Source organism: Limtongia smithiae (assembly GCF_038497785.1).
Source record: "Limtongia smithiae strain NRRL Y-17922 unplaced genomic scaffold V1518scaffold_3, whole genome shotgun sequence".
Classification (NCBI taxonomy): domain Eukaryota; kingdom Fungi; phylum Ascomycota; class Lipomycetes; order Lipomycetales; family Lipomycetaceae; genus Limtongia; species Limtongia smithiae.
The window spans coordinates 1,147,354-1,174,120 of NW_027117624.1; the positions used below are offsets into that span (position 1 = coordinate 1,147,354).

General features: G+C 58.1%; 16 protein-coding genes across 16 annotated transcripts; 9 read left to right on the forward strand and 7 right to left on the reverse strand.

Moving 5' to 3' along the window:
- Positions 1-145: 145 nt before the first annotated feature.
- Positions 146-1,814, reverse strand: V1518DRAFT_426460 (uncharacterized protein; the record flags this gene model as incomplete). Its single annotated transcript, XM_066905990.1, has 2 exons — positions 146-1,762; positions 1,812-1,814. The coding sequence occupies 2 exons, from the start codon at positions 1,812-1,814 to the stop codon at positions 146-148; spliced, it is 1,620 nt and encodes a 539-aa protein (XP_066760960.1).
- Positions 1,815-2,040: 226 nt separating this feature from the next.
- V1518DRAFT_414173 (uncharacterized protein) lies at positions 2,041-4,129 on the forward strand. The gene is made up of 2 exons (XM_066903489.1): positions 2,041-3,515; positions 3,570-4,129. The coding sequence occupies exons 1-2, from the start codon at positions 2,342-2,344 to the stop codon at positions 3,986-3,988; spliced, it is 1,593 nt and encodes a 530-aa protein (XP_066760961.1). The 5' UTR covers positions 2,041-2,341; the 3' UTR covers positions 3,989-4,129.
- On the reverse strand, positions 4,006-5,238 carry V1518DRAFT_414174 (uncharacterized protein). Its single transcript, XM_066903490.1, has one exon. The coding sequence runs from the start codon at positions 5,180-5,182 to the stop codon at positions 4,121-4,123; it is 1,062 nt and encodes a 353-aa protein (XP_066760962.1). The 5' UTR covers positions 5,183-5,238; the 3' UTR covers positions 4,006-4,120.
- A 101-nt stretch (positions 5,239-5,339) lies between these two features.
- V1518DRAFT_414175 (general substrate transporter) lies at positions 5,340-7,236 on the reverse strand. The gene has a single exon (XM_066903491.1). The coding sequence runs from the start codon at positions 7,226-7,228 to the stop codon at positions 5,525-5,527; it is 1,704 nt and encodes a 567-aa protein (XP_066760963.1). The 5' UTR covers positions 7,229-7,236; the 3' UTR covers positions 5,340-5,524.
- Positions 7,237-7,489: 253 nt separating this feature from the next.
- Positions 7,490-9,176, forward strand: V1518DRAFT_414176 (uncharacterized protein). Its single transcript, XM_066903492.1, has one exon. The coding sequence runs from the start codon at positions 7,573-7,575 to the stop codon at positions 9,094-9,096; it is 1,524 nt and encodes a 507-aa protein (XP_066760964.1). The 5' UTR covers positions 7,490-7,572; the 3' UTR covers positions 9,097-9,176.
- A 134-nt stretch (positions 9,177-9,310) lies between these two features.
- On the forward strand, positions 9,311-10,439 carry V1518DRAFT_414177 (uncharacterized protein). Its single transcript, XM_066903493.1, has one exon. It carries the CDS (start codon positions 9,332-9,334, stop codon positions 10,385-10,387), a length of 1,056 nt encoding a protein of 351 aa, XP_066760965.1. The 5' UTR covers positions 9,311-9,331; the 3' UTR covers positions 10,388-10,439.
- A 57-nt stretch (positions 10,440-10,496) lies between these two features.
- On the forward strand, positions 10,497-11,826 carry V1518DRAFT_432374 (quinon protein alcohol dehydrogenase-like superfamily). Its single transcript, XM_066906209.1, has 2 exons — positions 10,497-10,664; positions 10,716-11,826. Exons 1-2 carry the CDS (start codon positions 10,530-10,532, stop codon positions 11,775-11,777), a joined length of 1,197 nt encoding a protein of 398 aa, XP_066760966.1. The 5' UTR covers positions 10,497-10,529; the 3' UTR covers positions 11,778-11,826.
- Positions 11,827-12,700, forward strand: V1518DRAFT_414179 (uncharacterized protein). Its single transcript, XM_066903494.1, has one exon. The coding sequence runs from the start codon at positions 11,846-11,848 to the stop codon at positions 12,626-12,628; it is 783 nt and encodes a 260-aa protein (XP_066760967.1). The 5' UTR covers positions 11,827-11,845; the 3' UTR covers positions 12,629-12,700.
- V1518DRAFT_414180 (RNA polymerase III RPC4-domain-containing protein) lies at positions 12,628-14,162 on the reverse strand. Its single transcript, XM_066903495.1, has one exon. It carries the CDS (start codon positions 13,955-13,957, stop codon positions 12,698-12,700), a length of 1,260 nt encoding a protein of 419 aa, XP_066760968.1. The 5' UTR covers positions 13,958-14,162; the 3' UTR covers positions 12,628-12,697.
- Positions 14,163-14,286: 124 nt separating this feature from the next.
- Positions 14,287-14,788, forward strand: V1518DRAFT_371488 (prenylated rab acceptor PRA1; the record flags this gene model as incomplete). The annotated part of the gene is made up of 2 exons (XM_066901358.1): positions 14,287-14,487; positions 14,540-14,788. 2 exons carry the CDS (start codon positions 14,287-14,289, stop codon positions 14,786-14,788), a joined length of 450 nt encoding a protein of 149 aa, XP_066760969.1.
- V1518DRAFT_218340 (uncharacterized protein) lies at positions 14,346-15,678 on the forward strand. The gene is made up of 2 exons (XM_066900934.1): positions 14,346-14,487; positions 14,540-15,678. The coding sequence occupies exon 2, from the start codon at positions 14,812-14,814 to the stop codon at positions 15,598-15,600; it is 789 nt and encodes a 262-aa protein (XP_066760970.1). The 5' UTR covers positions 14,346-14,487; positions 14,540-14,811; the 3' UTR covers positions 15,601-15,678.
- V1518DRAFT_414184 (cytidine deaminase-like protein) lies at positions 15,621-17,606 on the reverse strand. Its single transcript, XM_066903496.1, has 2 exons — positions 17,442-17,606; positions 15,621-17,385 (listed from the first exon to the last, which is right to left on the reverse strand). Exons 1-2 carry the CDS (start codon positions 17,579-17,581, stop codon positions 15,756-15,758), a joined length of 1,770 nt encoding a protein of 589 aa, XP_066760971.1. The 5' UTR covers positions 17,582-17,606; the 3' UTR covers positions 15,621-15,755.
- A 730-nt stretch (positions 17,607-18,336) lies between these two features.
- Positions 18,337-19,249, forward strand: V1518DRAFT_414188 (nucleophile aminohydrolase). Its single transcript, XM_066903497.1, has 2 exons — positions 18,337-18,845; positions 18,895-19,249. The coding sequence occupies exons 1-2, from the start codon at positions 18,372-18,374 to the stop codon at positions 19,192-19,194; spliced, it is 774 nt and encodes a 257-aa protein (XP_066760972.1). The 5' UTR covers positions 18,337-18,371; the 3' UTR covers positions 19,195-19,249.
- On the reverse strand, positions 19,143-20,010 carry V1518DRAFT_414189 (60S ribosomal protein eL15). Its single transcript, XM_066903498.1, has 2 exons — positions 19,956-20,010; positions 19,143-19,903 (listed from the first exon to the last, which is right to left on the reverse strand). Coding segments are annotated over exons 1-2 (612 nt in total). The 5' UTR covers positions 19,957-20,010; the 3' UTR covers positions 19,143-19,292.
- Positions 20,011-20,176: 166 nt separating this feature from the next.
- On the forward strand, positions 20,177-22,053 carry V1518DRAFT_414191 (uncharacterized protein). The gene has a single exon (XM_066903499.1). The coding sequence runs from the start codon at positions 20,289-20,291 to the stop codon at positions 21,807-21,809; it is 1,521 nt and encodes a 506-aa protein (XP_066760974.1). The 5' UTR covers positions 20,177-20,288; the 3' UTR covers positions 21,810-22,053.
- On the reverse strand, positions 22,006-26,111 carry V1518DRAFT_382278 (uncharacterized protein). The gene is made up of 2 exons (XM_066901660.1): positions 24,451-26,111; positions 22,006-24,402 (listed from the first exon to the last, which is right to left on the reverse strand). The coding sequence occupies exons 1-2, from the start codon at positions 25,809-25,811 to the stop codon at positions 22,305-22,307; spliced, it is 3,459 nt and encodes a 1,152-aa protein (XP_066760975.1). The 5' UTR covers positions 25,812-26,111; the 3' UTR covers positions 22,006-22,304.
- Positions 26,112-26,767: the final 656 nt, after the last annotated feature.

Below are 26,767 nucleotides of genomic sequence, written 5' to 3' on the forward strand. Positions count from 1 at the left end.
AACTATGAGGGGAAGAGGAAGGAAAAGTTGCTTTTACTACTGCATGTGTATGATTTGGTAGTTGTCATGGGCGGCGGTAATGGTACCTGTCATATTTAATCACAAACTACATGCTTCTATCTAACATACACTCCCTCGCACGCGCCTAAACCACCAGAAACTTGTCCGTCTCGACTTTGATCTCCTTCTCGAACGGCACAGACGCGCCGTCCTCGACGGTGACAATGTCCTGCACGTCGATGGGCGCGAACGGCGTCGACTTCTTAAAGTACACCTCCATGGGGAAAAAGTCTGACTCATCGTCCGCCTCGGCGGTGAAGTCGAAGGATCCCGATGAGGTCCCCGCTTCGCTGCTCACGACAGGGATTATCCAGCGAATGCGGTCGCCCTCGTGCTCAAACTCCGCGTCGGTCGAGCCGATCTCGGCCACCTCGCTCGCAATAGGGATCGTGACCGTGACGTCCTCTAGCACGACGTCCTCGGCCTCCGCAGCCGTGGTGAGCTCGTACTCGATCGTGATCTGGTACGACGTACTCGTGGCCGCCGGCGACAGCCAGCACGTGAACGAGATTGGGACAAGCTCCGCCGCGGCCTCGCCGGAGCTCGCGATACGCCATCGCAGAACGCCGAGCGGGTTGTTATTCGAAGGGAACCCGCGACCGACGTCCTTGAGGCCGATCTGCTTTGAGGAAGCAAAAAGTGCCTTGTCGACATTCGGGTGGGTCTTGTATGTGTTTGCGTTTGCATTGGCGGGCAGACCAATGGCGAGCCGGATCTTCGACAGCGCGGGATTGGCTACGCGCAGCTGCAGGTCGCCCTTGACTTCGATCGACTGCGCGGTGCCGTCGCGCGAGATTTGGCCGTTCACGGACTCGACTATGCTGACGATGATGCCCTCGTTGTGCGCGTACGGTGAGGGAGTCGCGAGGGATGCGGAGCGGGATGCCGGGACCGGGCTTGGACCCGTGGCAACTGGGGCTGCAGGCGGCGCGACTTCCTCGATGCCGATTTCGGAACGCACATGCTCGTACATATCCGTGACCTTGGACTTCTTTCCAAGCTGCATCCCCTTGCCAGCGGGTCTACCCGCCGCAGCGCGACCAGCAGCCGCGGCGCCGGCGCTGCTGCGGTACTCGTCGTACGCGGACTCAGCCTGCACAGCTGCCTGGGCTGCCGCGGCATAGTCGGACGGCGTGGAGTAGGACGACTGACGCGAGGAGAGAGATGTGGGGATACCCCTCTTCGCGGCCTCGCGTCGCTGCACGTCAAACTGCTTCGCGCGGCGCTTGCGCTCCTCGTTCGCCTCGAGCTCCTTGTTTCGCGCAATGATTTCCTGGATCTTTTCCTCATGTGAGTCCATCTCGAGGTTCGTGCGGATCTGGGAGAGGCTCAAGTTTTCCTTGTAACCTAGATCGACAATCTCATCAAACGCCGACAACAGGTCGAACGCGTTGGCGAGGATCTCACGCTCATCCGAGGACTTGCACAGCGTGGTGACGACCTGGGAAAACATGTGCAGCGTGTCGATATCCTGCAGGATGTTGGAGCCCTGGTTGGTGATAAGCACCATGTAGAGCTCCTCGAGTGGCTGGTACACGTAGCGGACGTTCTCGTCCTCGACGGTGGTATGCTGCGTGCCCTTGTGCGTGAGCTTGGGAAACGCGGCGAGTAGTGCCTCGATGCGGGACTTTGGCATCTCGCGGAACTGGCGCGAGAGTACAGCTTTGCCGCTGCGCGTGCAGACGGAGGCAGCTAGGACGACCTGGATATAGTTAGCAAGGCATTGACAATGGATGAGGGATACGGTGTACCATTTGTGCTGGGGTAAAGGGATGTGAATGTTGGTGAAGCTGCGGCAGCGACGTTGTTGCGTCGGCTGGTTCGAGAGTGCGCATGTATAGAACTTTGTGACGATTAGGAAATTAAGTATCAAAAATGAGTTGCTAAATTGCAACCAGTTCGATATTGCTATCGAACCGTCGAATCAGCGAAACCAGCACAACCTCCTTCACTTCACTCTCGTCTCACCTCATTCTTCACCACTCCCCAACGGCACCAAACTCGCCGATTCTGACTTACTAACCAGTCGCACATTCACGCCCTTCAAACTCATCGCCATATTGCATCGCTGTTCGTTCCTGACCACGTACACTATCGCATGAACCCCGCTGTTTCCAGATACCCACTCCCCGAACTCCCGATCCTCTGATTTCCTAGGTTACCGCAAGTTGCTTATTCACTTCTACCTTTGCTTTTACTGTTTGGCTTCCCGTCATTTGTCGCTTGTTTATTTTGTCACCTGCACTTTATTGTGAATCATCAGTCACACTCCCATGCCGCAATGAGTCTCCAACTCGACACTGACTACAACATGGACACTCCGCTCTTCCAGCCGTCGGACATCGAGATGGACGATGATCTCGCTGAGGATGATCACATGTCTGTCGACCATGAGGACGCGCAGCAAGATACTACACTACATTCTCCTCCATTGCTCATGCATCCCTCGCAAATGCCAGCTTCGCAGATTGCGTCCCTGTTTGTCCAGATGCCGGCGGAGAACGCTGATGCGATTGTTGAGAGCGCAGAGGAAAGTACAGAGATTATGCTTGATGACGCGTCGCCGGAGGTTGCTGGTGCAGACACCGCGACAGCGCTTTTGGACGAAACTGAAGTAGTGCCTCTCGACGCGCAGTCGGTGAAAGCGCTATCTCCGGAGGAGGTGACAATTACATCCGAGCCTGTCGTCCAAGAGCCAGAGGATGCGGAGCCGGTTGTTGTTTCGTTTGTCGAGGACGTGCCGCATGGGTTCGAAGAGGTGGATACAGAAGATGTCCCTCAGCTAGAGCAGTCACAAGTCGAAGAAACTCAGCCAGTCCAAGTCACGGAGTACAACGTTGAGAAAGCTAAAGAAGAAGAGGAAGTACTCGAATACGCCGACAATGACGACGCCCTAAAGGCCGAGAAGAAGACCACGGACGCAGAGCAATCCGTGCTCGAGCACGAAGAATCCCCTACCGATGAGCAACACGTGGAGAGCGTGTGCATCCTGCTGGACTACTTTGACCACAAATACGTCCTCAACTCCACCCCCGCACACGAAGCATACCTCTCATCGATAGCCGCGATCCACCTTCCCTCGCATTACACATACCCCAGCATCAGTGGCAAATTCGACCAAGTCTTTACATTCTTACGCGCCCAATTCGCGATTCCATACACACACAGCCTGATTCTCGACGCGCCGCAGCTGCGGCTTACGGTTGAGGACATCGCGGTTATGGATCCCGCGTCGCCATGTGAATTTTCAATGCTTCCCGAGCTATACACGTGGGGCCATGCCAACGAGACGCGGTCGCCTGAGGAATTACCCCCGCTTGTGCTTGTACTCAGAGCGAAGGAAATGGTGGTGACACGGTATAACCGGGTGTGTGCGCTGTTTGAGCAGGGTAAGACACTTGCGGATTGGTGGGCACTGGACGATGCTGAGACGGGAGTGTACCACAGTGAAGATTGTAAGTGTTTGTGTATTTGAGGGGAGAGTGAGAGATTGGGGCTAATTTTTGCAGATGAGCACGATGCAGCAGCGTCGCCAGCGGATAAGGAAGACGGCGAGGTTGCGGAAACAAGTGAGGTGGTTCAAGAAGGCAACGGCGCAGTTGCGGACGAAGAAGAAGTCGCCGAAGTGGAAGAGATTCCAGGACACGTAGACGAAATACCCGATGTTACAATCAGCACCGAAGGGCCGGAAGCGCAACCGTCGACATCGCCAGAAGCTCCTCTTAAGCCGAACGAGTCGGATGACGACGGATTGTTACTTTACGAAAGTGCTGCGCCATCTCCTACACGATTAGATGTCGACGCCATGCCGACGCGGAAGCGTGTTATCGAGGTTGCAAGCGAGAGCGCCGAAGAGGAAGAGGTCGGCCATGAGAGTAGTAGCGAGTCGCGACAGAAACGGCTAAAAGAGGAAGAAGCAGAGTTGTAAGTAGTGTATAATTAGCGAGGGCCACCTATGTTTATTTTACACGTATTTATTGTACAACAGAAGCTGTTGGTTACGATGCCTTCCATGGGGTATATGAACTAAACAAAAGACCAGCGATAAATGAAAGCAATGCTAATCTCGGTAGAGCTTGTGAACGTAGCGATGCCGATGACTCCGTCGTTTTAGCATGGCTGCTTCTGACGTTGAAGTGGTTTCCTCGGAGTCATCGTATTCGACGGTCGCGGTGGCGTAGACAAAGACGGTAACGGTGGATTCGTATGAGGGTATGGCGGAGGTGGTGACCATCATGTCGTCTGAGGAAGTTGTGGTGGTGGTGCTCAGCGTTGTGTTAGCGTAGGCCGGGAACGACGACGAGGACGAGGAGGACGAGGACGAGGAGGACGAGGTGGTGGTGGCGGCAGCAGACGACAGTGTCTCGTAGAACGTGGTGAAATCCGTAACATAATATGTCTCGTACACGAAATCAGTCTCGTAAACGTACACGGTCACTATATCATCCGCACCGGGCGGCAATGTGGTGGTGAACAGCAACGCGAGCGATGGCGTGGACGACGACGCGGCAGTGGTTGTCACGGCATTCTTGAGCGCAATTGTGTCCGTCACAGACGCAGAAACGAGCTCAGCGTCTGTTGAGGTGGTCGTAGCCGGCATTGCAACGTAGAGTGCACCGGAAGAGACGTATTGTGTTGGTTCTGCAGCGGCGGTGGAGGTTGAGGAGGTGGCAGTCGCGGCGGCCATCATGTCGGCTGAAGACGTGGCTGCGGCCATCATGTCGTCCGTTGTGGTGGCCGACGCCACCGTGTCGGCTGATGAGGTGGTCACAGCCATCATGTCGTCGGTCGTAGTCGCAGCCGCCATATCATCCGTCGAAGTCAAGTAGTATGTTGACAGCGGATACGTCATGCCGGAGGTCCATCCGGAGAGGGAGTACGTATATCCCCCGGTGGAGCAGTCCATGTTCGGGAAGACTGCAGTGGCGGTGTCGGAGACGTAGTAGTCGACAGCAGCGGTGGTCGTTGACGCGGATGCGGTGGTGGAGGTGTTTGTGTAGCCCATCATAGCGTATGATGATGAGGAGGTGGTTGTCGCCATCATGGCGTCTGTGGTGGACATTTGCGCGGCGACAGCGCCGACAAAGACGGCGAGTGCCAGGGCGGGGTGTAGGACGGGCATGGCTGGCGGTGGTGGCGGGCGGAGGGCGGCATGGCTGGGGCTATAAGACTATAAGGCGAAGCAGGGGAAGCCAGGAGGCGTGGTGACGACGAGACGCGTGAAATTTAACTGCGACGCGACGCAACGCGAATGCACCCCCTGCGCCCGCATTCCGCACTTTGCTCTAACTGCTGTTCACTATTCCTATGACACGCTCTCTACTCTATGTAGAATCTAGATTGAAACCGCCAGTGGCAGCAGCTGGCCACGAACTCGCCGGAGTCCTGTCCGTCCGCGTCGCCGTCGTAGCGCATCGCATCGCGGCTGCTGCTGCGACCCCTGGGCCCTACCTTGACCCCTGCCTCATCTGCCCCACTCAACCACTGTCCCTCCCGCCAGCGGCTCCCGCGCCTCCGCCTCCGAGTGGTAGCTCTCCGCGTCCGCGTCGTAGCTCGCCTCCGTGCTGCTTGCCGACACGGTCTCGTGCAGCACCTCCAGCAGCTCCGTCTCCGGCCGGTGTGCCCGTGGCCGGTGCTGGTGCAGCATGCCCGCGTTGTCGTCCTCGTCCTCGCCCTCGTCATAGTCCTCGTTCTCGTACTCCGTCGGCAGTGCAATGCGCGGCAGCTGTCGCCACGGCGATACGGGGCTCTCCCACACCAGGTCTATCTCCTCCAGCGTGCGCCCTTTGGTCTCGGGGAACACTAAAAACACGTGCACTGTCATGACGGCGCAGCACACCGCGAAGATCAAGTATACCCGCCACTGCAGGTACTTGAACCCGAGCGGCACAAGCAGCGCGAGCAAAAAGTTAAACGTCCAGTTCACCGCTGCACATAATCCGTTCGCGGTTGCGCGCTGCTTGAGGGGAAAGATCTCTGACACGTACACCCAGGTGCCCGGACCCCATGTGGGCGCGAAGGTCGCGACGAACAGGTAGTTCAGCACGATGACGGCCTTCGCCGCGTTTTTGCTGGGGACATACCATGTAATCTCCGAATTGCCGTCGAGACCGTCCACGTAGTGGCCCGCGCCGCCCATGACCGCGGACACGAGGAAAAGCCACAGCGCCATGAGCATCGAGCCGGTGAGCAGCAACTTGCGCCGCCCCCAGTTATCGATGAACAAAAGCGCGGGAATGGTCGCGAGCACATTGACGACGTACTGCACCGACGAGGCGACGAGGTCCGCGTTGTCGGTGTAGCCCGCCATGGCGAAGGTGTAGACAACGTAGTACATCATCACATTGATACCGGTGAGCTGCTGGTACATCTGTGCCGACATGCCCACCAGCGTCCGCCGCCGCGACGCGCCGGCGGCAAAGAGGTCTCGGACAGTGACTTCCTTCGACAATCGCGCGACACGTACCACTTCGCGCATCTCCTGCATTTCCACCAGTACATCCGCGTGCTCCGCGTCGCCGCCGCCTTGAATATGCGCGACAACCGATTCCGCCTCCTCCCAGCGGTCCTGCGTCGCAAGCCAGCGCGGGGACTCGGGAAAGAAGAAGATAGACGCGTAGAGTAACAACCCCGGGACAAGCTGTAGGGCCCACGCGATGCGGAAGCTCTTTGTCCCTGCCATGAAGGTGCAGCCGTAGGCGATGAAAAACATGATCATGATGCCCCACGTGATGGCCCACTGAAATGTACCAACGAGGCGACCACGAATTGCCTTGGGCGCCAGCTCTGCAATGTAGACGGGTACCTGAGAGGAGCAGATGCCGATGGCGACACCGGAAACGAAACGTCCGAGCACGAGCTGCAGCACGCTTTGGACCACAGCCTGTGCGATAGACCCGGCAATCCAGATAAGCGCACCAACCTGCACGGCACGCTTGCGGCCAAGACCGTCAGAAAGCCCGCCCGAGACGAGCGAGCCCGCGAGCGAGCCTGCTGCCATGGCGGAGGTGATGATGCCCTGGACAGTGCTGGAGGGGTAGTCGAAGTACTCGCGGTAGGTCGCGTTGTTGACAAACGCAGACACGGACGACACATCGAAGCCAAAAAGCATGCCGCCGATGGTGGCGGCGGCGGCCACCACGTAAGGGTTGTGGGTGGTCGCGACCATGGCCGTCCTGGACCTGACAATATGGAGAGCACGCACGCGCGGTATCGGTACAGCTATCGCAATGTCACGTGATATGCACGTGAGAGTCACGGCTCACGTGTGACTGAGTGTGAATCCCGCGTGGCGCACGGCTGGGACACCCTGCATGGGTGACGTATGCTAATTAGCATCAATCAGCAGCAAAGTTCGCGAGAGTGAACCTAGATGCGTAGCTGACAGGAACCGGCGCAACTCCAGGGTGGTGCGAAGACTGTCGCAGTGCAGCACTTTACTCCTGGTGTCGTCACACGCAGAAGGGCTTGCCTCCTCCATCCTTTCTTTCGTCCTCTTCACTACCGCTCAGCATGCGTCGCCTCCACATTTCCGCCCTCGGCGTCTTCCGCATCGCCGTTGCCGTCGTGCTCGTCTACATCTTTCTAGTGCCGCGGCCCCACATTGGCACCGTCGCTGAAGACGCCCTCGCGTTGCCGGTCGGGCTCAGCCACTCCCTAGACTCCAAGGATATCATCAACGCCGCCGCCAACACCATCGAGAAAAGCTCTGCGCAGATCGAGTCGATAACGTCGAGCAGGACCGGCGTGCCCGACGCCGAGCGCTTGCGTGTCAGCCCGCCGTCGGATGACGACATCGGCTTGGACCTCGAGCTCGCGGCCAGCACTACTGCCGCCGCAGACGAGGAGAACGACATTGATGAGGACACATTCAGCGACGTGGTACAACGTCCGCAGGCGCGCGGCGCGCGCCGGGTACTGGTTGTGAATTCGCCAACGAGCGGGTTCGACACGGTGTTTGCGCTGTTGAACGTGCTGGGAGACATGCACGCCGTCAACCTTACTCTCGCGACGTCGGCCAAAGGACGCGCACACTACGATGCTGTGCCGTGGCTGAATACCTTTGCGCGCGAGCATGTGGATATCGACGTTAGTGCATTGGACTCGCCCACATCTGCGGCAGAGGCACTGCCGAAGGCACAGGACCTGGTCGTGCTTGCGTCATGCGCATTGGACTTGCTAGCTATGAGCGATGCACTTGAGGCGATGCTGCAGTCTTCGCCGGCCATGCGTGTCATGTGCGTGGTGGACGACGCGCGAGTGTGGGGCAAGGAAGGCGGGTTGTTCTACTCACACCAGCAGGAGGTGGCGTCGAGGTACATCTCGACCGAACAGTGGATATTCGCGACCGTTGCACCGCATGTGGGGACATACCTGCGCAAGACAGCGCTCGCAGACAAGGCCGACGCAAAGGTGGTACAATTCGACCCCGTGTTTGTACTGCCGGATGAGCCTGCCACCCCGCGCCTTGCGTTGGACCCCGCGTACGTCGCAGTTGTGGGCACGCTGGACGTGCTGCGACGGGACTACACGAAAGTGCTGGCGGACTACGAGTTTCTGCGGCCGTTCATGGAGGTGCATTTGATCGGCACCGGCTTGGCAGGCCAGGAGTTCCCTGTGCTGGCGACGGAGCTGCGGAGCCTGGTGAAGTATCGCCTGAACTTGACGTACACGGAGTACTATGCCGAAGTCGCCGGCGCGATGGCGGTGCTGCCAGCATGGCGGGATGCGAACTTTGAGAAGAGTTATGCATCGACGACGCTTGCAACCGCGCTGACGGCACTGACGCCGCCAGTGGAGTCGCGCGCAATGGCGGCCGCGTACGGTTACGTGCCGGAGTACGCAGGGTGGCTGCGCTCGGATGCCGAGGCGGAGATGGGCGCAGTCGTGCGCGCGGGATTTCTGGGGCGGACGGCGTGGGCGGAGCGCAAGCTGCGGATGCGGGAGGCGCGGCGTGCGGCGGTGGACCGGAACCGGGCACTGATGGAGGCGACGCTGGCGGCGATACCGGAGGCGGAGGAGCAGGCCGCACGGTGAGTGGCGGTGACGTCATATAAATAAAGCGTGGCTGGTGAAGGGTCTGGTGGCATGGCTGGGGGGCTGGGGGTGGCTGGGCAGGGGCAGGGGCCGGGGTCGTTACAGTCGCGTTTCACGCGTTTTGAGTGCTGCAGGACGCGTCGCCCGTCACACTTCTCTTCCAGCGCGACTGCTACTTAAGCCCGCACTTCCCTTTCGTGCTTCTCCCCTTCCATACTCATCCTCCTCTCGCACAATGTTGAAAGCTCTGAACACCAGGACACTGGCCCGCGCACTCGCTCTCGTCGGCGCCGTCGCCGCACTCCTCCTCCTCCTCCTCCACGCTGTCCCCGCCACCATCCCGGCCCCCGCCGCAGCCGCCGCAGCCGCCGCACTCCCCGCACGCCTCCTGCCTCGCCGCGAGAACCTGCCCTCCATGCCTCTCCCGCAGCACCGTCTCCAGCGTGCGGCACAGCATCCTTCTGCTCTTCCCGATCTCCAGCTCGCCCAGTGGGACTCACTCCTCGCCAACCCCGCCCACTCTACCGTGTCCGTCCACGTCGTCTCCTCCAATCTCCAGGACTTCGACATCGTCTATGCCCTGGTAGACACTCTTCGGCGATACGCTGCTGCTGCTGCCGCCGCCGCGGCCTCTACTTCAGCGGAATCCGACCTCACCCCTCTCCTCACCATCACTATCGTCGACGCGACGTCTGCCCCTCGGCCTTCGCGTCACCCGGCGCCCGAGCTTACTCTCTTCAAGCAGCTCGTCCTCGCCGAGCTTGCTGCCGTTTCCGACGCCCGCGTCCGCATCTCTACCACCGCAGTACCTACTACCGCGCCGGACGTGCTTTTCCTCGCGTCGTGTGTCGATGACACCCGTGCCCTGCACGATGCGCTCTCTGCAGTGCTTGATGCCGGCGCCCGCGTGCAGTGTGTGATGCGGGAACCCAAGATCTGGCATCAGGCGGTCGTTTCGCAACAAGATCTCGAGGAACAGCTACCAGTTCCTGATCTCGTCGCGCTCGCCCGTCGCCACGTTGAGTCCGGCGCGTGGTCGTTTCTCGCCACCTCCCGCAGTGGTCACGAATACATCAACGCTTTTTTCCCTAAAGTCTTTTCTGGCCGGCAAGTGCAGTCGTCGGTAGTGCTGCCGCGGGTAGAGCGGTTCGCCCCTGAGCGGGCAGCCATCGCAGCCGCCGACAGCGCACTGACCGAGGCAGCGGAGGCGACATACACGCCGCGATATGTTTGCGTCGACCGACCGGGCCAGGGAAAACTGGCAGTCGGTTGCCGCTGGGTTGCATCATAGGTCTACATCTGTTACGAATTTATGAATAACGAAATATGCATTCACACTGAAATCTTGGTCAGTGAGATGACTTGTGTCTCCGCCGCACCTTAAACCTCCCAAAGTATCACGACCGCGTAGAACGTAGAACCACTCGCACCCAATGCCGCCTCTCGACCCCGACGCGTTCCAGCTTGCGCTGGGCTATCCGGCCTACGCCACCGCGTTTGCAACTCAGCGGCATCTTGTCGTTGCCGGCGGCGGCGGTGAGGGCAAAAACGGCGTCGCCAACAAGATCGTGGGTCCAGTCCCCTGTTACTTTGTTCACGATCATAGCTAACTTTGTCAGTCGGTACTCGATGTGGACCCCACGACGAAAGACATCACAGTATTGGCAGAGAAGATCCTTGCCAAAGACGAAGACTCGCCGACTTCTCTTGCCGTGTCGCCATCGGGTGTGATCGCTGCAGGGATCAACATCGGCACGGCGGCGCTCAAGAGTGGCAGTGTCAACGACCACCTACGCTTATTCACGCTTGAGTCTGACAATCGCATCGAGGCGCACTCGCGACAAAGTGTATTCGAGCCCGAGGATACCACGCCGTTGGCCGACGTGTTTCAAAAAACCACACGCTTCTCCCCTAGAGGCAAGTACCTTGCGATAAGCTCCTCCGACGGCGTTCTGCACGTGCTAGCATATCCCTCGCTCGAGCCCATGTTCCCCGCAGTGGCGACGTATAACGAAGCCGACGACACGCGACGGATCGAAATCCAGGACGTGGATTTCTCGCCGGATGAGAAGGTGCTTGTGTACGCTACGTCCACCGCGGTGGTACTGTTGGATGCCACTGACGGACGGGTGCTGAGCTCGCACTATCCGCCGCCTGCGAGCAACTTTCGTGGCGTGCGGTACGTCGCGCCGGACATGCTTGTGCTAGTGGCAAACCACGCGCGCCGTAAAGGCGCGTCGCTACTCAAGCTCACGCTCCCGCCGACAGCGGTGATTACCGCAGCACGAGCATCGCGGGGCCTACATAGAGGCATCGCGGCTGCCACGGCCTTTGACGCGCGTGGCACGCTTGCGGCTGTCGCAGGGGCGGATCTGTCGGTGAGCCTGGTGTCCGTGTCTACACTACAGGAGCTGAAGGTCGTGCGGAATGCGCACGACTTTGCAATCACTGGCATCGCGCTGAATGCCTCGTGCACCGCGATGGCATCTGTATCCGTGGCGCAGACGGTGACAGTGGTCGGCGTGAGCGCTAGCGTGATTGCCGCCGCCCAGCGGAGCAGCAGCTGGGACATGCTCCAGGTGTTCTACATGCTGGTGTTCATGGGGATTTTGATCGCGGCGGTGGCGCTGCAGTCGTGGGTCGTGAACACGCTGGCGCCCGTGGAGGAGCAGCAAGGGTAGGGGTTAGTGCGCTAGAACCGCGAAGAAAGATCACCGCCAACATCATCACCACAACACCATCCACCGCCATGCGTGCTGCCCTGCTCCTCCCCGCGCTTGCCGCTTTTGCGGGCCTCGTCCTTGCAAAGGATGAGGCCGTCGATGATATTCCCGCACCAACCTTTCCCATCACCGCTACCTTCCTAGGCGCGGACAACGCCGACCCCGGCGCCCTCCCCGTACTCCGCAACACCTTCACCGCGACCCTCGAGCTTGAGATCACAAATCCCGAGCCCGCCGACGCCGTCGTTCAGGTCGTTGGGGGCGCGCTCTATTCCCTCGCGAAGGACGGCGTCACCCCCGCTCCCACCCCGCTCGAGAACATCACTGCCGTCCGCGTTGGGCCGGTTGTCCTCACCCCCGGCGGCGGCGCACAGGTCATCCCCTACTCGTTCACGCTCGACCGCGAGCCCAAGGACTACTTTCTCCGCATCGGTGTACTGGTTGAGTACGACGGTGCGCTCGTCCAGGCACTCGCCTACAACGGTACTGTCGTCCTTGTCGACCCGCCGCTCTCCTTCTTTGATCCCCAGCTGCTCTTCCTTTACGTCATCCTCTCCGCGATCTTCGGCGTCGGCGGATATTACGTCTTCAACGAGTACATCCGTCCAAAGTACTTCCCCGCCAAGCGTGAGGGCAAGCGTCGCGCGACACCAGCTCCCGCCGCCGCCGCTGCTACTGCAACGCCTACCGCGGAGACTACTGGCGCGAAAACTACCTACGACGAGAGCTGGATCCCCGAGCACCACCTCCGGGCAAAGTCGCCTAAGCCGCGCGCAGTCAAGAAGACCGCGACAAAGAAGACAAAGTAGTCGCGATATGTTGTACATGTGTATATGCCAAAAGTATTTAACAGCCGTATGATGCAATTTAGTTGTATGCTACTCCGTGTCGAGGTGCGCGAGTAGCGCGTCGATGTTGGGTGAGACCACGACCTTGCGCGCGATGTGGCCCAGTAGCGTCGCGCGGTTGAGCCCGTTTGTGTCGTCCACGACCACGACATCCTGCAAAAAGTCTGACTCGGCCCCCCGCGCGACCTCCATCTCGATGCCGCCCCACCGTATCGTAATCTTTCCCGACTTATGCACGTATAACCGGCCGACTAGTCCGTCATCCGCAACAGGCGGCGTGGCGACATCCGGCTCGGGCTTGACCTTCTTGTCCTCCGGCGATGTCTTCACGTCTGTCTTCACGCCCGGTTCAGACTTGACATTGTTTGCTGCTAACCGCGGCAGCACCGGCGGCAGCTGGAACAAAAACAGCTGGCGCTCAATCTGCCGCCGCAAGTCCTCCACGTCGATACCATCTTCCGCATCCTTCGTATCCACATCCGCGAGTACATTCGTATACCGCGCACGTTCCTGCACGTGCATCGCGTCCTCGTCAATCACAACCTCAACTGCGTCGTCGGCATTAATCGCCGTCGTCGCCGTTGGCTCGTCACGTAATGGCACGAAGTGCGCGATGTCGCTGCCGTTCAGATTCGACACGCTCACTTTCGCAATGTCAATGCGCTCGATACCCTCCCGCACCGCGTCTTCGTCGCTCTCGTCTGCGCCGTCTTCTTCATGCTCCTCTCCGTCATGGGCTTTGCCATCCACATCGGCTTTCACATGCGACTTTCGAGCGCCGAGATCGGCAGCAGAATATAACCTGCTCCCGCTCACACCGACGCTGTCGGTCGGTGCGCGCCGCTCAAACGCACTCGTCCGCCCCACTAGTGCGCGCGGGTCCCCAAAGAGAGGCTCTGCGAACGGCCCTGCGGCCGCAGTGGATACAGGTTCGAACCGCATGCGCGCTTGCGCTCCCTGTCCTTGCGTGTTAGAGGCTAATCCCCCCCGACCTCCGCGGTTGCTGCCACGACCTCCACGGAAGGAACCCCGCGCTGAAGAGGCAGACGGTGGCAGTGGCGGCGGCGGTGCAATAGGCGCTGTGGCATCGCGTTCTTCCTTTGGTCGTCGAGCGACAAGTTTTGGCTTGAACTTGAGCCCGGCTGGGCCTGGTACTGTTGCTGAACCGGCACCCGCAGCACTTCCGGCAGCGCTAGGCCCCGTAGCAGCTCCGGCACGCGACAGGGAGTCCAAACGCGCTGGCGGCCGCACTGGGCGCGGTGGCGGTTGCGGCGTGCGCTTTGGAGGCATTTTGATGAGGGAGTTGGCGAAGTGAGGCGCTGCGGCGGGACGAAAACAAGGAACGCGGCGGCATATTTTGGCGGCTTCACTTCAACCCCCCTAAACTGTGCACACGAACACACCAAACAATGAACGTCGTCCGCTTCCAGAACATCCAGGTGAGCATCAGATAGAGGGAGATCATGTGTACAAGTGCTAATTCACCGTGTCCAGGTCCAGCAGTTCGTCGAGCGCTTCAAGGTACGTCGTATACCGCAGCATCTCCCCTCGCCCACATGGAAATACCCGCATGGACCCCCTCGTCCACGACCACTAACACCACGCAGAGTGACTCGACGATGCTGCGCTCGCGTGTCGGTGCAGTCCGGCCAGTTGGCGAGTTTTTCGACTTCAAGCGCGTCTCCAAGCCCCGCAACGCGGCAGAGGCACAGGCTCGCGTCATCTACAACCTCTCCTACTTCTCCGCAAACTACGCCATCGTCTTCGCTATGCTCTCCATATACAGCCTCCTTACAAACCTTGTCCTCCTCTTCACCCTCGTTCGTATCCCGTGTCGTGTTTAAAGCTGCTCAGTCACTAATAATATCACAGATCTTCGTCTCGGCGGCGCTGTACGGCATCGCGTATCTCAAAGGCCAAGACCTCAACCTGGGCTTCACCCGCCTCACCACTTCACAGCTTTACGTTGGTCTCTTCGTCATTGCACTTCCTCTTGGCATCTACGCCTCCCCCTTCTCCACTATCCTCTGGCTCCTCGGCGCGGCTGGCGTCACCATCATCGGCCACGCCGCCATCCTCGACAAACCTATCGAGTCGGCTTTTTCCGAGCAGGCCGTCTAGACACCGGCGCTGCTGTCGCGGGGATGGCGACAGCGGCAGAGCGCGCGGCATTGGACGGTTCTTACACTATCCACGCCACGCCGGTCGGGTCTGGACGGGATATGGCGGGTTTTGGAGCGGTAGCGGGGACGACACCGACAACAGTGAGGAGCACTGGTGCTACGGGTATTCGTACAACGGCTGGGAATAGAAATGGCGGGGTTTGGGGTTTTTTTACAGGACAGCGGCAGCGGAAGATATCACGGGGAAGCGAGGGGGCGGCAACGGCGGCAGCGACAATGAGCACAATTGGGAGCGCGGGACGGAGAGTGGACGGCGGCAGCTTCGCCGCAGGCGAACCCAGAGCGGCCGGCAACAGAAGACACAGCGGCAGTGGCAACACGGCGAACCTGAGAACAAACACGAGCATGAGTACTAGTAGCCAACGCGTTCTCTATGACGACCAGGGCAACACGTATATAGTCCACGAGCGCGATATCGTGTTCGATAATCCCACGGGCTCGGCCAGCACTTCACGACGACGGGCGCAGTCATCATCACAACCACAACAAGAACAGAAGTATTCGCAGCCGCAGCATCCGCGACAACCATCAACGCCGGCGTTACGGCGCGTACCCCCACCGCCTCCTCCGCCTCACCATCCTGCACCACCTCCGCCACCGCGGCAACAACTACTGCCTATGCAAATGCCCATGCAAATGCAGCACCCATGGTCTGCTGGCATGGCGCTCACGCCCCCCGGCACCCAGTATATTCCCGTGGTCATGCCGAACGGTGACGTCGTCTGGACTCTCGCATACTCCACCCGCTAGTCTTGCCCGTAATTCAGTCGCTCGTTTCTCCATAACATGCATTCATAACTACGTACAAAAAATAAGATTTCCCCTCTAACTGCTATCATATGCCCGTCCGTTGGTATGATTGTGTTTTCATCTTTTTTTAGTTGCTTCGCTGGGTAGTACATCGATTAGTGGTGGAATAGGCGGGCGTGATTCTCAACGTAAACAATGTCCTTCGAGTCCGCGGCCGCAAACACGGCATCGTCCATGACGGAGCCACTGGGAGCAGCGATGTACTTGACGCCGGAGCGCGCGGCGCGGTACACATTGTCTGGAAACGGGAAGAACGCGTCGGACGACAGCGCGACGCCCTCGAGCTCCGCGAGCCACGCTGACCTCTCCTCGTGCGTGAGCGGCTTGGGGACTTCCTGGAAACGCGCCTCGTACTCAGACTTCTCCGGCTCGGTCTGCGGTACCTGGTCGGTCACGTACAGGTCGATCGCATTGCTCTTGTCCGGGCGCTTAACGCCCTTGGCCCACTTGAACGCGAGCACGCGCGGGTGCTGGCGCAGCCACCACGCGTCGGCCTTATCGCCCGCCAGACGCGTGCAGTGGATACGCGACTGCTGGCCAGCGCCGAGACCGATCACCATGCCGTTCTTAGCATATGCGACAGAATTCGACTGTGTGTACTTGATCGCGATCGTCGCCACAATCAGATCCGTCACTGCGGAGGAAGGTAGAGCCTTGTTCTTCGACACAATATCCTTGAACGAGCCCGCATTGATAAACACGTCGTTGCGTTTCTGCGCAAGCGTCACGCCGTACACTTGCCGCATCTCGATGGGATCGGCGGGCGTGTACGTGGGGTCGATCTCCAGCACAGTGTACTTGCCGCCCTTCTTGGCTTTCAGAATTTCAAGTGCCTCGGGCGTGTAGCCCGGCGCAATGATGCCGTCCGAAATTTCTCGCGAGATGATCTTCGCGGTGGGAACGTCAACCGTGTCTGAAATCGCGATCCAGTCGCCGAAAGACGACATGCGGTCTGCGCCCCGCGCGCGCGCGTAGGCAACAGCAACGGGCGACAGATCAGGAATGTCGTCAACAAAGTAAATCTTCTTCTCCACATCCGACAATGGCACGGCCACAGCCGCGCCGGCAGGCGACACGTGCTTGAACGACGCAGCGGCAGGTAGTGACAGCGCCACGGACAGCTCCTTTACGAGCGGCCAAGCGTTGAGTGCGTCGAGCAGGTTGATGTACCCCGGCGAGCCCCCCAGCACCTTGAACGGCAGCGATCCGGAGCGCACGTACGCCTGCGCGGGCTTCTGGTGCGGGTTCGCGCCGTAGCGCAGAGTGAGCTGCGCCTGCGACTCAGCGTAGCGGCGGCGAAAAAAGTCCGCGATAGCGGCGTCGTACTCGGCAGTGTGCTCAAACGCCTTGAGAGAGTACGTGTTGCGCGCGGCCTGCGAGATCTCGCCCGCGTCGTCGAGCTGTTCCAGGAAGGATGCATAGTCCGCGGGGTCGGACAGCACCGCGACACGTGCGTGGTTCTTGGCCGCCGCGCGCAGCAACGTCACACCCCCAATATCAATCTCCTCAACCGCTTCCTCGATCGTCACGTTGACTTTCGCCACTGTCTGCTTGAACGGGTACAGGTTGCACACGACGTAGTCCACCTTAGCGATGCCCTGCTCTGCGAGCTCAGCCTCGTCCGCCGCGAGATCGCGTGCTAGAATGCCGGCGTGCACAGCCGGGTGCAATGTCTTTACACGGCCAGCCAGCATCTCAGGCGCGTGCGTGATTGCGCTGACGTCCCTGTGTGGGGAGGGGGTGTTAGCATGGCGATGACGATCAGCGGGCAAGGCACGTACTCAACGTCGAAACCAGCCTCACGCACAAGCTTTGCGGTGCCGCCGGAGGCAAGAAGCCTGATGTCGTGTTTAACAAGGCCCTTGGCGAGGTCGAGCAAGCCAGTCTTGTCGTAGACGGAGAGAATCGCGATTTTCGGCATGCTGGGCTGGCGTTCGTGGGGATCCACGGGAGAAAGGTTTTCTGCTGCCCAAACCAGAAATATTTGGGTGCTCCCTGGGCAGTCACGGGACGCGAAGCGCGAATGCGGCGCGGAGCGGAGTAAAGGACACCACACCAAGAGGACTACTGGGCATAAATGATAAGGACCAGACCTGAGCCGAGCGATCTATTCAGATTGGATTATTTGTTGGTCGCGCAGTGTGCTAATCCGTGCAAAGAGGGCGGGAGAAGAGCGATGTCACAAGTCGCCGATCACACCAATCACACCTAACCCTGAACATTAGCATAAAAACTTTCCCCTCCTCCGTGTTTCTCCTCTTCTTCTTCTTCTTCTTCTTCAACGCTAAATATCCCGCCCAGCAGGCCGTCTACTCTTGAAGAGTGGCGGTCGTATCCAGCATTCCTGTGAGACGCGCCGCTCGCTCGGCTGCTCCAGGACGCATGTGAATTTTTGTTGCTGCGGACGCAGAGCGAACCTCGCCCCGGGTCTTGGGTGCAGCGCGCTCGTACGGCTGTCCTTCGTGGCACTGGATGGGGCGCGGTGCAATGACCTGCGGCACAGTCTGCTCTACCAGCAGTGAAGTAGTCGCTCTTTGCTGTGTATCTTTGTAGTCGTACCAAGAAATCTTGCGCTTCATTGTTATCTTGAAATTCGTGAAGTGAACGTCTGGCGTAGCGCACGTGACGTTCATGTGACGAGCTTCCACGCTCGTCCATTGCTGAGTTCCCATGTCCACAGAGCTCCTCCTCTGATCCACACCCCATCCACAATGACATCCATCGGTACCGGATACGATCTCTCTAACAGTGTACTCTCGCCCGACGGTCGCAATTTCCAGGTCGAGTACGCCTCCAAGGCTGTCGAGGCCGACGGCACCGCGCTAGGCATCCGCTGCGCAGACGGCGTCGTCCTCGCCGTCGAGAAGATCGTCTCCTCAAAGTTGCTCGTGCCGGGTGCCAACAAGAAAATCCAGACCATCGACAAGCACGTCGGTGTGGCCTACTCTGGTCTGGGGCCAGATGGTCGCCAGCTCGTTGAGCAGGGTCGCTCTGAGGCGTACTCCTGGCGCGGGTCGTACCGCGCACCCATCTCCGTCTCCTCCCTCACCGATCGCCTCGCGGGCTATGTCCAGGCTTACACCCTCTATAACTCCGTGCGGCCCTTTGGTGTCTCTGCCATCATTGGCGGTGTCGACGAGACAGGCGCACATCTCTATACCGTGGAGCCCTCAGGAGCTTACTGGGTATGTTGGTGCGCTCTTCTTAGATCATCATTACACTAACTGCGAGCAGGGCTACCTAGGTGCTGCCACAGGCAAGGGCCGCCAGGCCGCAAAGTCGGAGCTTGAGAAGCTGAACCTGCCAAATATCTCTGCGCGCGACGCCGTCAAAGCCGCCGCCCGCATTATCTATGCCGCCCACGACGACTACAAGGACAAGGACTTTGAGCTCGAGATCTCTTGGGCCTCCATATCCGAGACCAGTGGCCGCCACGAGTTTATCCCGAAGGACCTTCTCGAGGAGGCCGAGCGGCTGGCCAAGCAGGATGATGATGAGGACGAGGACGAAGATGAGGACATGGAGGAGGACTAGCATCTGTATCATAGCATAAACCGCGTTTATTGAACAATTTACCCAACAAACTGCATACCACGTACAAAACAACATTGGAAACCTCAAGCGCACACCATCTAACGATATCTCCACAACGAGAGGGTGTTGTGCTTCTTCCAGGTGTGGCGTCTGCCAGACGCAGTTTTCGTGTAGCCGTGTCCCTTCTTGATGCCACGCGAAGCTTTGCCAGCAGAGGTGAGGCCGCGGGTCTCGCGCTTCTTGTGAACGGAAGCAACGATCCAGTTGTACTTGGCGTTGTTGCGGATCGCGTTGTGCTGGGGGTCTACGAGGATGACCTCGAAGTACTTGTACGACGAATCCTGGTTAACCCAGTACGAGTTCAGCACGCGCAAATTAGGCGCACGACGACCAACACGCTCCTCTGCAGTGGTGCGCAGCGAGCGCTGGTACTTGAGCTGGTTCACACCCATGTTGGTGGGCTTGCCATAGGTCGCACCCTTGGAGACAGGTTTCTTGCGGCCACCACGACGGACGCGGATGCGGTAGATAACAAAACCCTGCTTGGCCTTGTAACCGAGACGACGAGCCTTGTCCGGACGTGAGGGACGAGACGCGCGGTGGATCACGTTCATCTGGCGGTACTCCCAGCAGCGCACGCGCAGCAGAAAGCGCATAACGTCCGACTGCTTCTTGCGCTGAAGCTCCTCGATGTACTTGTAGGCACCCACTGCAGACGTTAGTCACCGTCCATCACAGAAGAGCACTTCACCGTCACTCACTTTTGCTATCTGCTGTACCGGGCTTGTTGGCGACTCGGGCAGTTAGTGACGACGGTGAACAGGAACACCGGGCGCGAGAAAAACGTCGTAGCAAACGACAGCTGCGGCGCAGCCACGTGACATACAAGCCGCGCGTGACTGCGTTTAGACCTAATATAGGGCTGATAGGCACTATGCTTAAAGAGGAACTACCCAAACACGTTTGGACGCGTTCAGGCTGATCGTGTTAGGGCATCGCTAGACTCGCCGCCCCCCTCCCTTCCTTTCCCCTCCACACGCTCATGTATTTTCAGCTACTGGGCAGAGTCGGCTAGCAGATAGTCCCTCACAGCCATGCACGGCCTTACGGACAAACCGCTGGCGGTGCCGCTCAGTGTGACGCGAATGAACAAAACGTTCCAGGCCCACCAGCAAAGCCGTCAGTCTTCCATGCGCTCGTTGTGGCGCATACTATTCGACGTTCCTACTTCAGACTACTATCGCAACCGGTCCTGGTCGAGTATGCTTTTCACTGTCCTATACAACTTAACGGGCCTGGTCCTGTCAGTCCACTTTTCCGCTTTATGTTCAGAGGACCTGTTTGCAATCCGCGCCGCGTCGCGCCTGGTTATTTTGGACGACGTCAGGCTCTTATCCATGCAGCTAGCCAATGTGATTGCATTAATAACTACTCTCTTCACGTTCTTCTTTTTCTGTGGTCGTCTAAGCTCCTTCTTCGAGGGGATTTTCGTCGCTCTGCCGTTGTTCTGTATCATTTTCGCATGCGTCTATTCCATCTTCTGCGCTTACACAGCCTACGACTTTCGCAGTACCATGCCCATGCCAACAGACGTCATGGATACGCTCAATTGGATCAAGCCAAACCCAACTGCGATCGAGAAGGAGCGGCTGCAGGAGCTGGTCGTCGCCGTCAAGGAAATCCATCACGAGATGCTCATCGACTGCATTGTGCTCGCGTGCATCTGGTGCGTGGCCGCAATCTCACTTATCCACAGTAACATCTCCATCCGCGCTCAAGATATAGCTGAGAGTGACGCACCCCAGCACGGTGTGTTTAAGAGCCGAGAGTTGATTGACGAAGCTCGCTCGCGAACTGCCATGGGCGGTCATCGTTTCTCAATCTCATCGGAGCGCCCACTGCTATCTGATTTTCAGGTTACGACGTCGCTGAATGAGGTATACCCGCTGTCAATCGCTCACCATGAGTTTTGCGAGCCTGTCATACACGACCCGGACGATCCGAATGGTGGTCTCTCCGTTCGGAGAGAAGTTGTGCAGACTGCGGTACCGCAGTTCAGTGGTCCAACATCTTTCTATCATGACACGGGCCCAATATATACCGGCACTGGTCCATACGCCAGTCGTCCAACTCCAGTTCGGTCACGTATGTCTGTCGTCGATAGTATCAGCGACAATGTTAGTAGATATGACAGGCACGAGCCCAGGAGGTATGATATCGATCACGGACAGAGGTATGACATAGATCACGGACAGGGATATGATGTCGACAACTCTAGGGAACATGACATAGCCAACACTGTAAGGCGCGAAGCACGCGACGCCGCCGACTCTTCTGAGCTTTGTCGCTCAATCTCGGATCCGGGTTCTACGTCACTGTCGCCGCCGTCCACTAACTCAGTTAAACAACAGAGGCGCAAGTCGCCGCGTCGCAAATCCAATGAGCATGGTCGTGCAAGTTCTGATATCTTCATGACGGTGTATGATCCTCCTGATATGTTTTCGTCAACGGCACTGGGCCCCACTGTGCAGCTCCGACGATCGCCACGTCACTCAGCTTCTGATACGAATATTGACCAGTCGCACTATTTGGTTCCTCCCGGTTCTTCGCCTTGAGCGTTGCGCAGTGTCTATATTATTATACCCCGCACTCTTGTGCTTGTGCCTGTCTTCTATCGTTATACCCCGTGTTTGTATCTTTTTTCTCGTTTCTTGGCATTACGTTGGTAATTTTGATCTGGCATTCCTCCATGTCACTCATTTGGTTCTTTTGTCGTTATACCGCTGCACCGACTCTTTTTGATATACTGTTCGGTGAACTTTGTTCCCAATTAAACCTGTTGTTATCATTAATTACAAGTATGACACCAGTAAACACAAAATGACAGTAGAAGCGACTATTCCAGTACGACCAACTACATGATCATATTTACAACATGTTGAAGCACAAGAGAAACCAAAAGAGCAATTGTATTGTATAAACATCCCGTTTTAAAGCGCCGATCTACTGTATGTATAACCAAGTCGAGCCAAGAATAGTTACGCGGAGGTATCTGCGGGAGCTGCCTAGGGAGTGTCAATTGCCACGTCAACTGGTGTAGGCCACGGATTCTAGATTTGTACAACTGGCGACTCCTCCTGCTTATCGTTATCGCGGGTGTCGGCCTTCGGCAAGCAGTCGATCTTTTCGACAGTAGCATCTCCCGATATCGATTCGGGAATGCCACGAGATGCTGTATCTGTCACCGGCGACTCGTCTGGCGACTCCCCGTCCTGCTTGCTGCTATCGCTACTGTCGATATTCGACACCTCTCCAGTCGTGGCATCACCAGAACTTTCCTCATCGTCCTCGTCATCGTTTCCAAGTTCTTCCCACGACTCCGCGACCGGCTCGTCCTTCTGCGGCTGCTGTTTCTTCCGCTCCCTCTTCGAAGCCGCAACAGCCGCCGCAACAGCGGCGGCCGCAGCTTCTCCTGAGACGAGGTTAAGTGGCGCAAACGTGTTGTATGTTGAAAACTTGGACTGCGAACCATATATTGATGACGAATACGGCGTCGAGGCTCCTGATGTTAAGGCAGAATATACCTTGACAGTGCTCTCCTTGTACGCGATGAGGTTGTCTCGCGTGATCCAGCATAGATCAACGCTGGCGGCAAGATGTTCGGTTATTAGGACCAAACGTCGGATCAACGGCTTGACTGTAACTAAATCCCGCTCAATTTCTTCTTGTGTTTTAGGTAAGAGCGTGTTGGTGGCGGCGTATGGCAATGGTGTGAGCACAACGTCCTCGTCGTCAATCCATTGCGCCTGGAATCGGATCTCCGCAACTGCGGCGTCGGTGAGCATTCTCTCGATCTTGCGCTCGAGATCGACACGAGTCAGACCAACTTGAATCGAGCCGAGAAGGAATGCGTTATAGGCCTGCTTTGGTACCTTCCGGAGCGGTAATGCACCGGTGGAGGAGGTGGCTTGTTGCTGCTGTAACTTGCGCGAGTACACGACGAACGCCTGCGCGAGACTCATTTCCGGCAATGATGTGCGTGAGTTGCGATGCAGCACGACAGAACGATGCGGTTCAGGATCCTGACTTTCCGATTCGAGCTCGTACGCCTCCGCGAGCGTGTGAATAAACTGGCGTTGCTGTCGTCGCATCGGCGGAAACGCAAGTGAGCGTTTCGGCGTCTTCGACGCCACAAACGAGTCGATGATTTGCTCGATACTCTCGCACCACCGCTTGTTCGTGCCGTACATCTTCAGTGAGAGGTCAGTATGCGAATCCGGCGTTGAGGCTGTGAGTAACGTGCTTCCACCAAAGGACGACGCAGAAGAGTCCGCACCGATCTGCAATGCCTCTGCAAGTCTTGCGTTCCGCGCAATTAACGCACACTGATCGTTACATTTCAGTTCGCGCTTTGATGCCTTATTTGTCTTTGTCGCATTGCAGGTCACCTTCGCGACGAGATTACCGCAGGGACAGCGGACCTCCACTAGCACGGAACAGGGCTTTGTTTCGGGACATTGAAACGGCGCGTGACATGGCATCTCGTCTGGGTGGCCGCATTGCTTCGTCATTCCGCAAGGCTGCTTGCATGGCGACTCACATTCGCCCTCACGATGGCACGGTTTCCGGCACCTATGCGATCCGCAGGCGAGAAGCTTGTTGCAGATGACTCCACAAGACACGTTCTGGCGACTGCATGGCTGGTTCTTCATCAGCGACTTGCCGCACATGCAGCGTCGTTCGACGAGGTACGGGCAACGTGGGCAGTCCTCGTCGTCGCCGTGGCAATTGTGCTGGACCGCCGGGTGTCCACACACGGTCGGGCGTGCGCATTGGTAGTTGCACACGGGCGGCACCGCGCCACATGGTACCGGTGGCATGGTCTTCGTTCGTCCGCAGTGGCACGTCAGTTCCTCGAAGCTCGCCTCGAGGCACGGCTGACACGGCCCGCGATGGCACGTCATCTGACAGTGGTGATTGCGGCACTTAAGAAGATTACCACAGATTGCCGTGCAAATGTGCTGTGGCTCTATGTATGCCTCAATGCTTTGCTGAGATTGGCGACCGTCTTTACGACGGAACTTGGCCACACGCTCGAGACCTGGCTTCTCGCCGGGACAGCAGACTTGGCCGCATTCGTGACGTTGACAGTTCAACGTGATGTGGCATACGCGCTTGCACACCGGCGCGCCAAACACTAGGTCCACACTTTCGAAAGTTAGCATCTGTAATATCGTACCTAAACGTTGTACCAACCATTTCAATATAATCTTGTTGAATCCACATCGGCAGGGAACGGTGACTTGCTCGACACAATCGCCACAAGAGCCGTCGTGGCAGATGCTCTTGCATCTGTGTCCGCAAGGCAGTAACTTTTCGCACGTGTCTCCGCAGGTCGGCACCTCGTCAGTGCAGGATTGTCTTTCGTGTCCGAGAATTTTCAAAATCGTGTGTTTCCCACAAGGACATGTCTTGACGACGTCAGGATCCAGTTTACAATGACCAGGTTCAAGGTCCTGCGGGTGGCATGGTCTCGTGCATTTGTGCTTTCCGCAGTCGAGCTCACGTCCGCAAAGGTGCTCGCATTTCCAGTTACCAATCCAGGAGGCCTCGTCATTGTCTTCGTCTATAAAAAAGCTCTGCTTCGCCGGTAGCGCTTCACAGCACAACACGTCCTTGTCTTCTTTGCCGCAGTAGCAGCTGCTGTGGATTGGAGCCTTACACGGGCCACAAAGTCCCTCGTGGCATGATCGCGGACAAGTATGCACACCGCACGCCATGAGTTCGCCGCATATAACGCCGCAACACCAGCCATCGTATTCAGTATCAACGCATTTCCGTTGGGAAGTGCTCTTGCCACAGAAGCAATCGATCTGCGGACCCATGGCGGAACACTTTGGATGCGGTCCGGGGTGGCACGGTAGCTCGCATACGTGCGGACAGGTATCGTATCCATGGCCGCAGGTCTGGCCGCAGCTGTGCGGCGGAAAAAGCGGTGATTGATCTGGGTTCTCGACTTTGCCACACCAGCAGGTGTACTGTGAGGGAACTTCGGTTCGGGCCGCCTGGCAGCCAGGACAACGCCATGATGCTGAGTTGAAAGTGTTCGAGTTGTTGGTCGTCCTCTGTTCTATCGCATTTGTCTTGAGCTGGCGTGCCCATTTCTGAACACAATAAATATGAAAAACGCGGTAGCAGGTGCGACAGAACCAGACCCGTGACTTGCGCGTAACTGGACTGATGCAAATCATGCACTCGTATGAGCCGTCGTGGATATCCTGTAGAATGCTGGCCGACAAGGAATTCGTGGCGAGTTCCTCGCTGGAGAAGTACTCGGTCAGATCGAGCGACGCCGTAGGCTTCTCGTGGTCACCGTTGTGGTCACGGCCATGGTCGTGGTCATGATCGTGGTCGTGAGTAGGAGCGGCGGCGTTGTCACCAAAGGACATGGTGAGCTGCGAACCCGCAGTGTCTTGAAATCTCCGACGTAGGGACTGCGGCTGCTTGCGATTACTTTGTTGCTGGGGGTCAGACGAAGATGAGTGCGGATCGTCGTTCTGGTTGCGAGGATTGCGTCGGCGATTGTGAGTCGCACCAGGCACGAACGGCTCTGCCATTGCACTGAGACGACTGCTGGAAGCCGTCGCGGACAATGTCTCGGCAATGAGAGCAATGAGGTTACTGTCTGGTGTAGTTTCAGGCTGCACTGCTACCTTCGGCGGCCGTCTGTTGCGATGACGGCGCTGGGCGGCCAAGGCAATATCATTTGGCTGAGAAGAAGGACCGCCCTGCTGCTCCGATGCGGGTATAGATGTGATCAACGTCAAAGAATCAGTTTGCTGCTGCTGCCTCAGGGGTGTCCGTTTGTTGTTATTGGAATAATTATTAGTGGCGGTCGTCGTCGTCGTCGTCGTCGTCATCGTCGTCGTCGCGGAATTGGTCGTTGCCGGACAGTTGGCGCGAGGCTGTCTGTGCCGTCGAGGGCCAGACGAGGCCCTAGTTGGGGCTGCGACACCCGGCTCAGCTTGAACATCATCGAGGAGCCTGCTGCGGTGCTGCCTGCTGGTAGCAACGTCTTCGCGGGTTGCACGGCCGCGGTGGCGGCGGTCTCTACCAGTGGCGGCGCGAGACGAAGTCACAGTCGCAGGCGCGGCGGATGCGGACAGCGGCGGCGGCACTGAGGGAAAGGTGGCCGTGTCGACGTCTGCCATGACTGGCGCAAGGTGGAGCGGTGCGTAAGTTGGGGGAATAAGCGTGGTGGACGACAACCGGGGCACGCAGGTGTAGGAAGGTGTTGAGTGTACAAGAAGCATGTGAAATCGGATCGAGTGCTAAAAGTGAGAGCGCGTTTTAGGTTTGAAGGTCGGTTTCGCACGTTCTGGCGTTCTCGAGACTCTTCTTCTCAGCGTCACTCTTTCTATTTATGTCTTCAGATTGCTGCGCATGCTATTTGCGCTCGAGCAGTTGCGCTCGAGCAGTTGCGGGCCGTTACCGTCGATGCGCAACATTGCAGCGTGTCGCGGGGCGCGATGAGTAATACTGTGACTCTACAGAGTCTTCGTCAGAGTTTCGG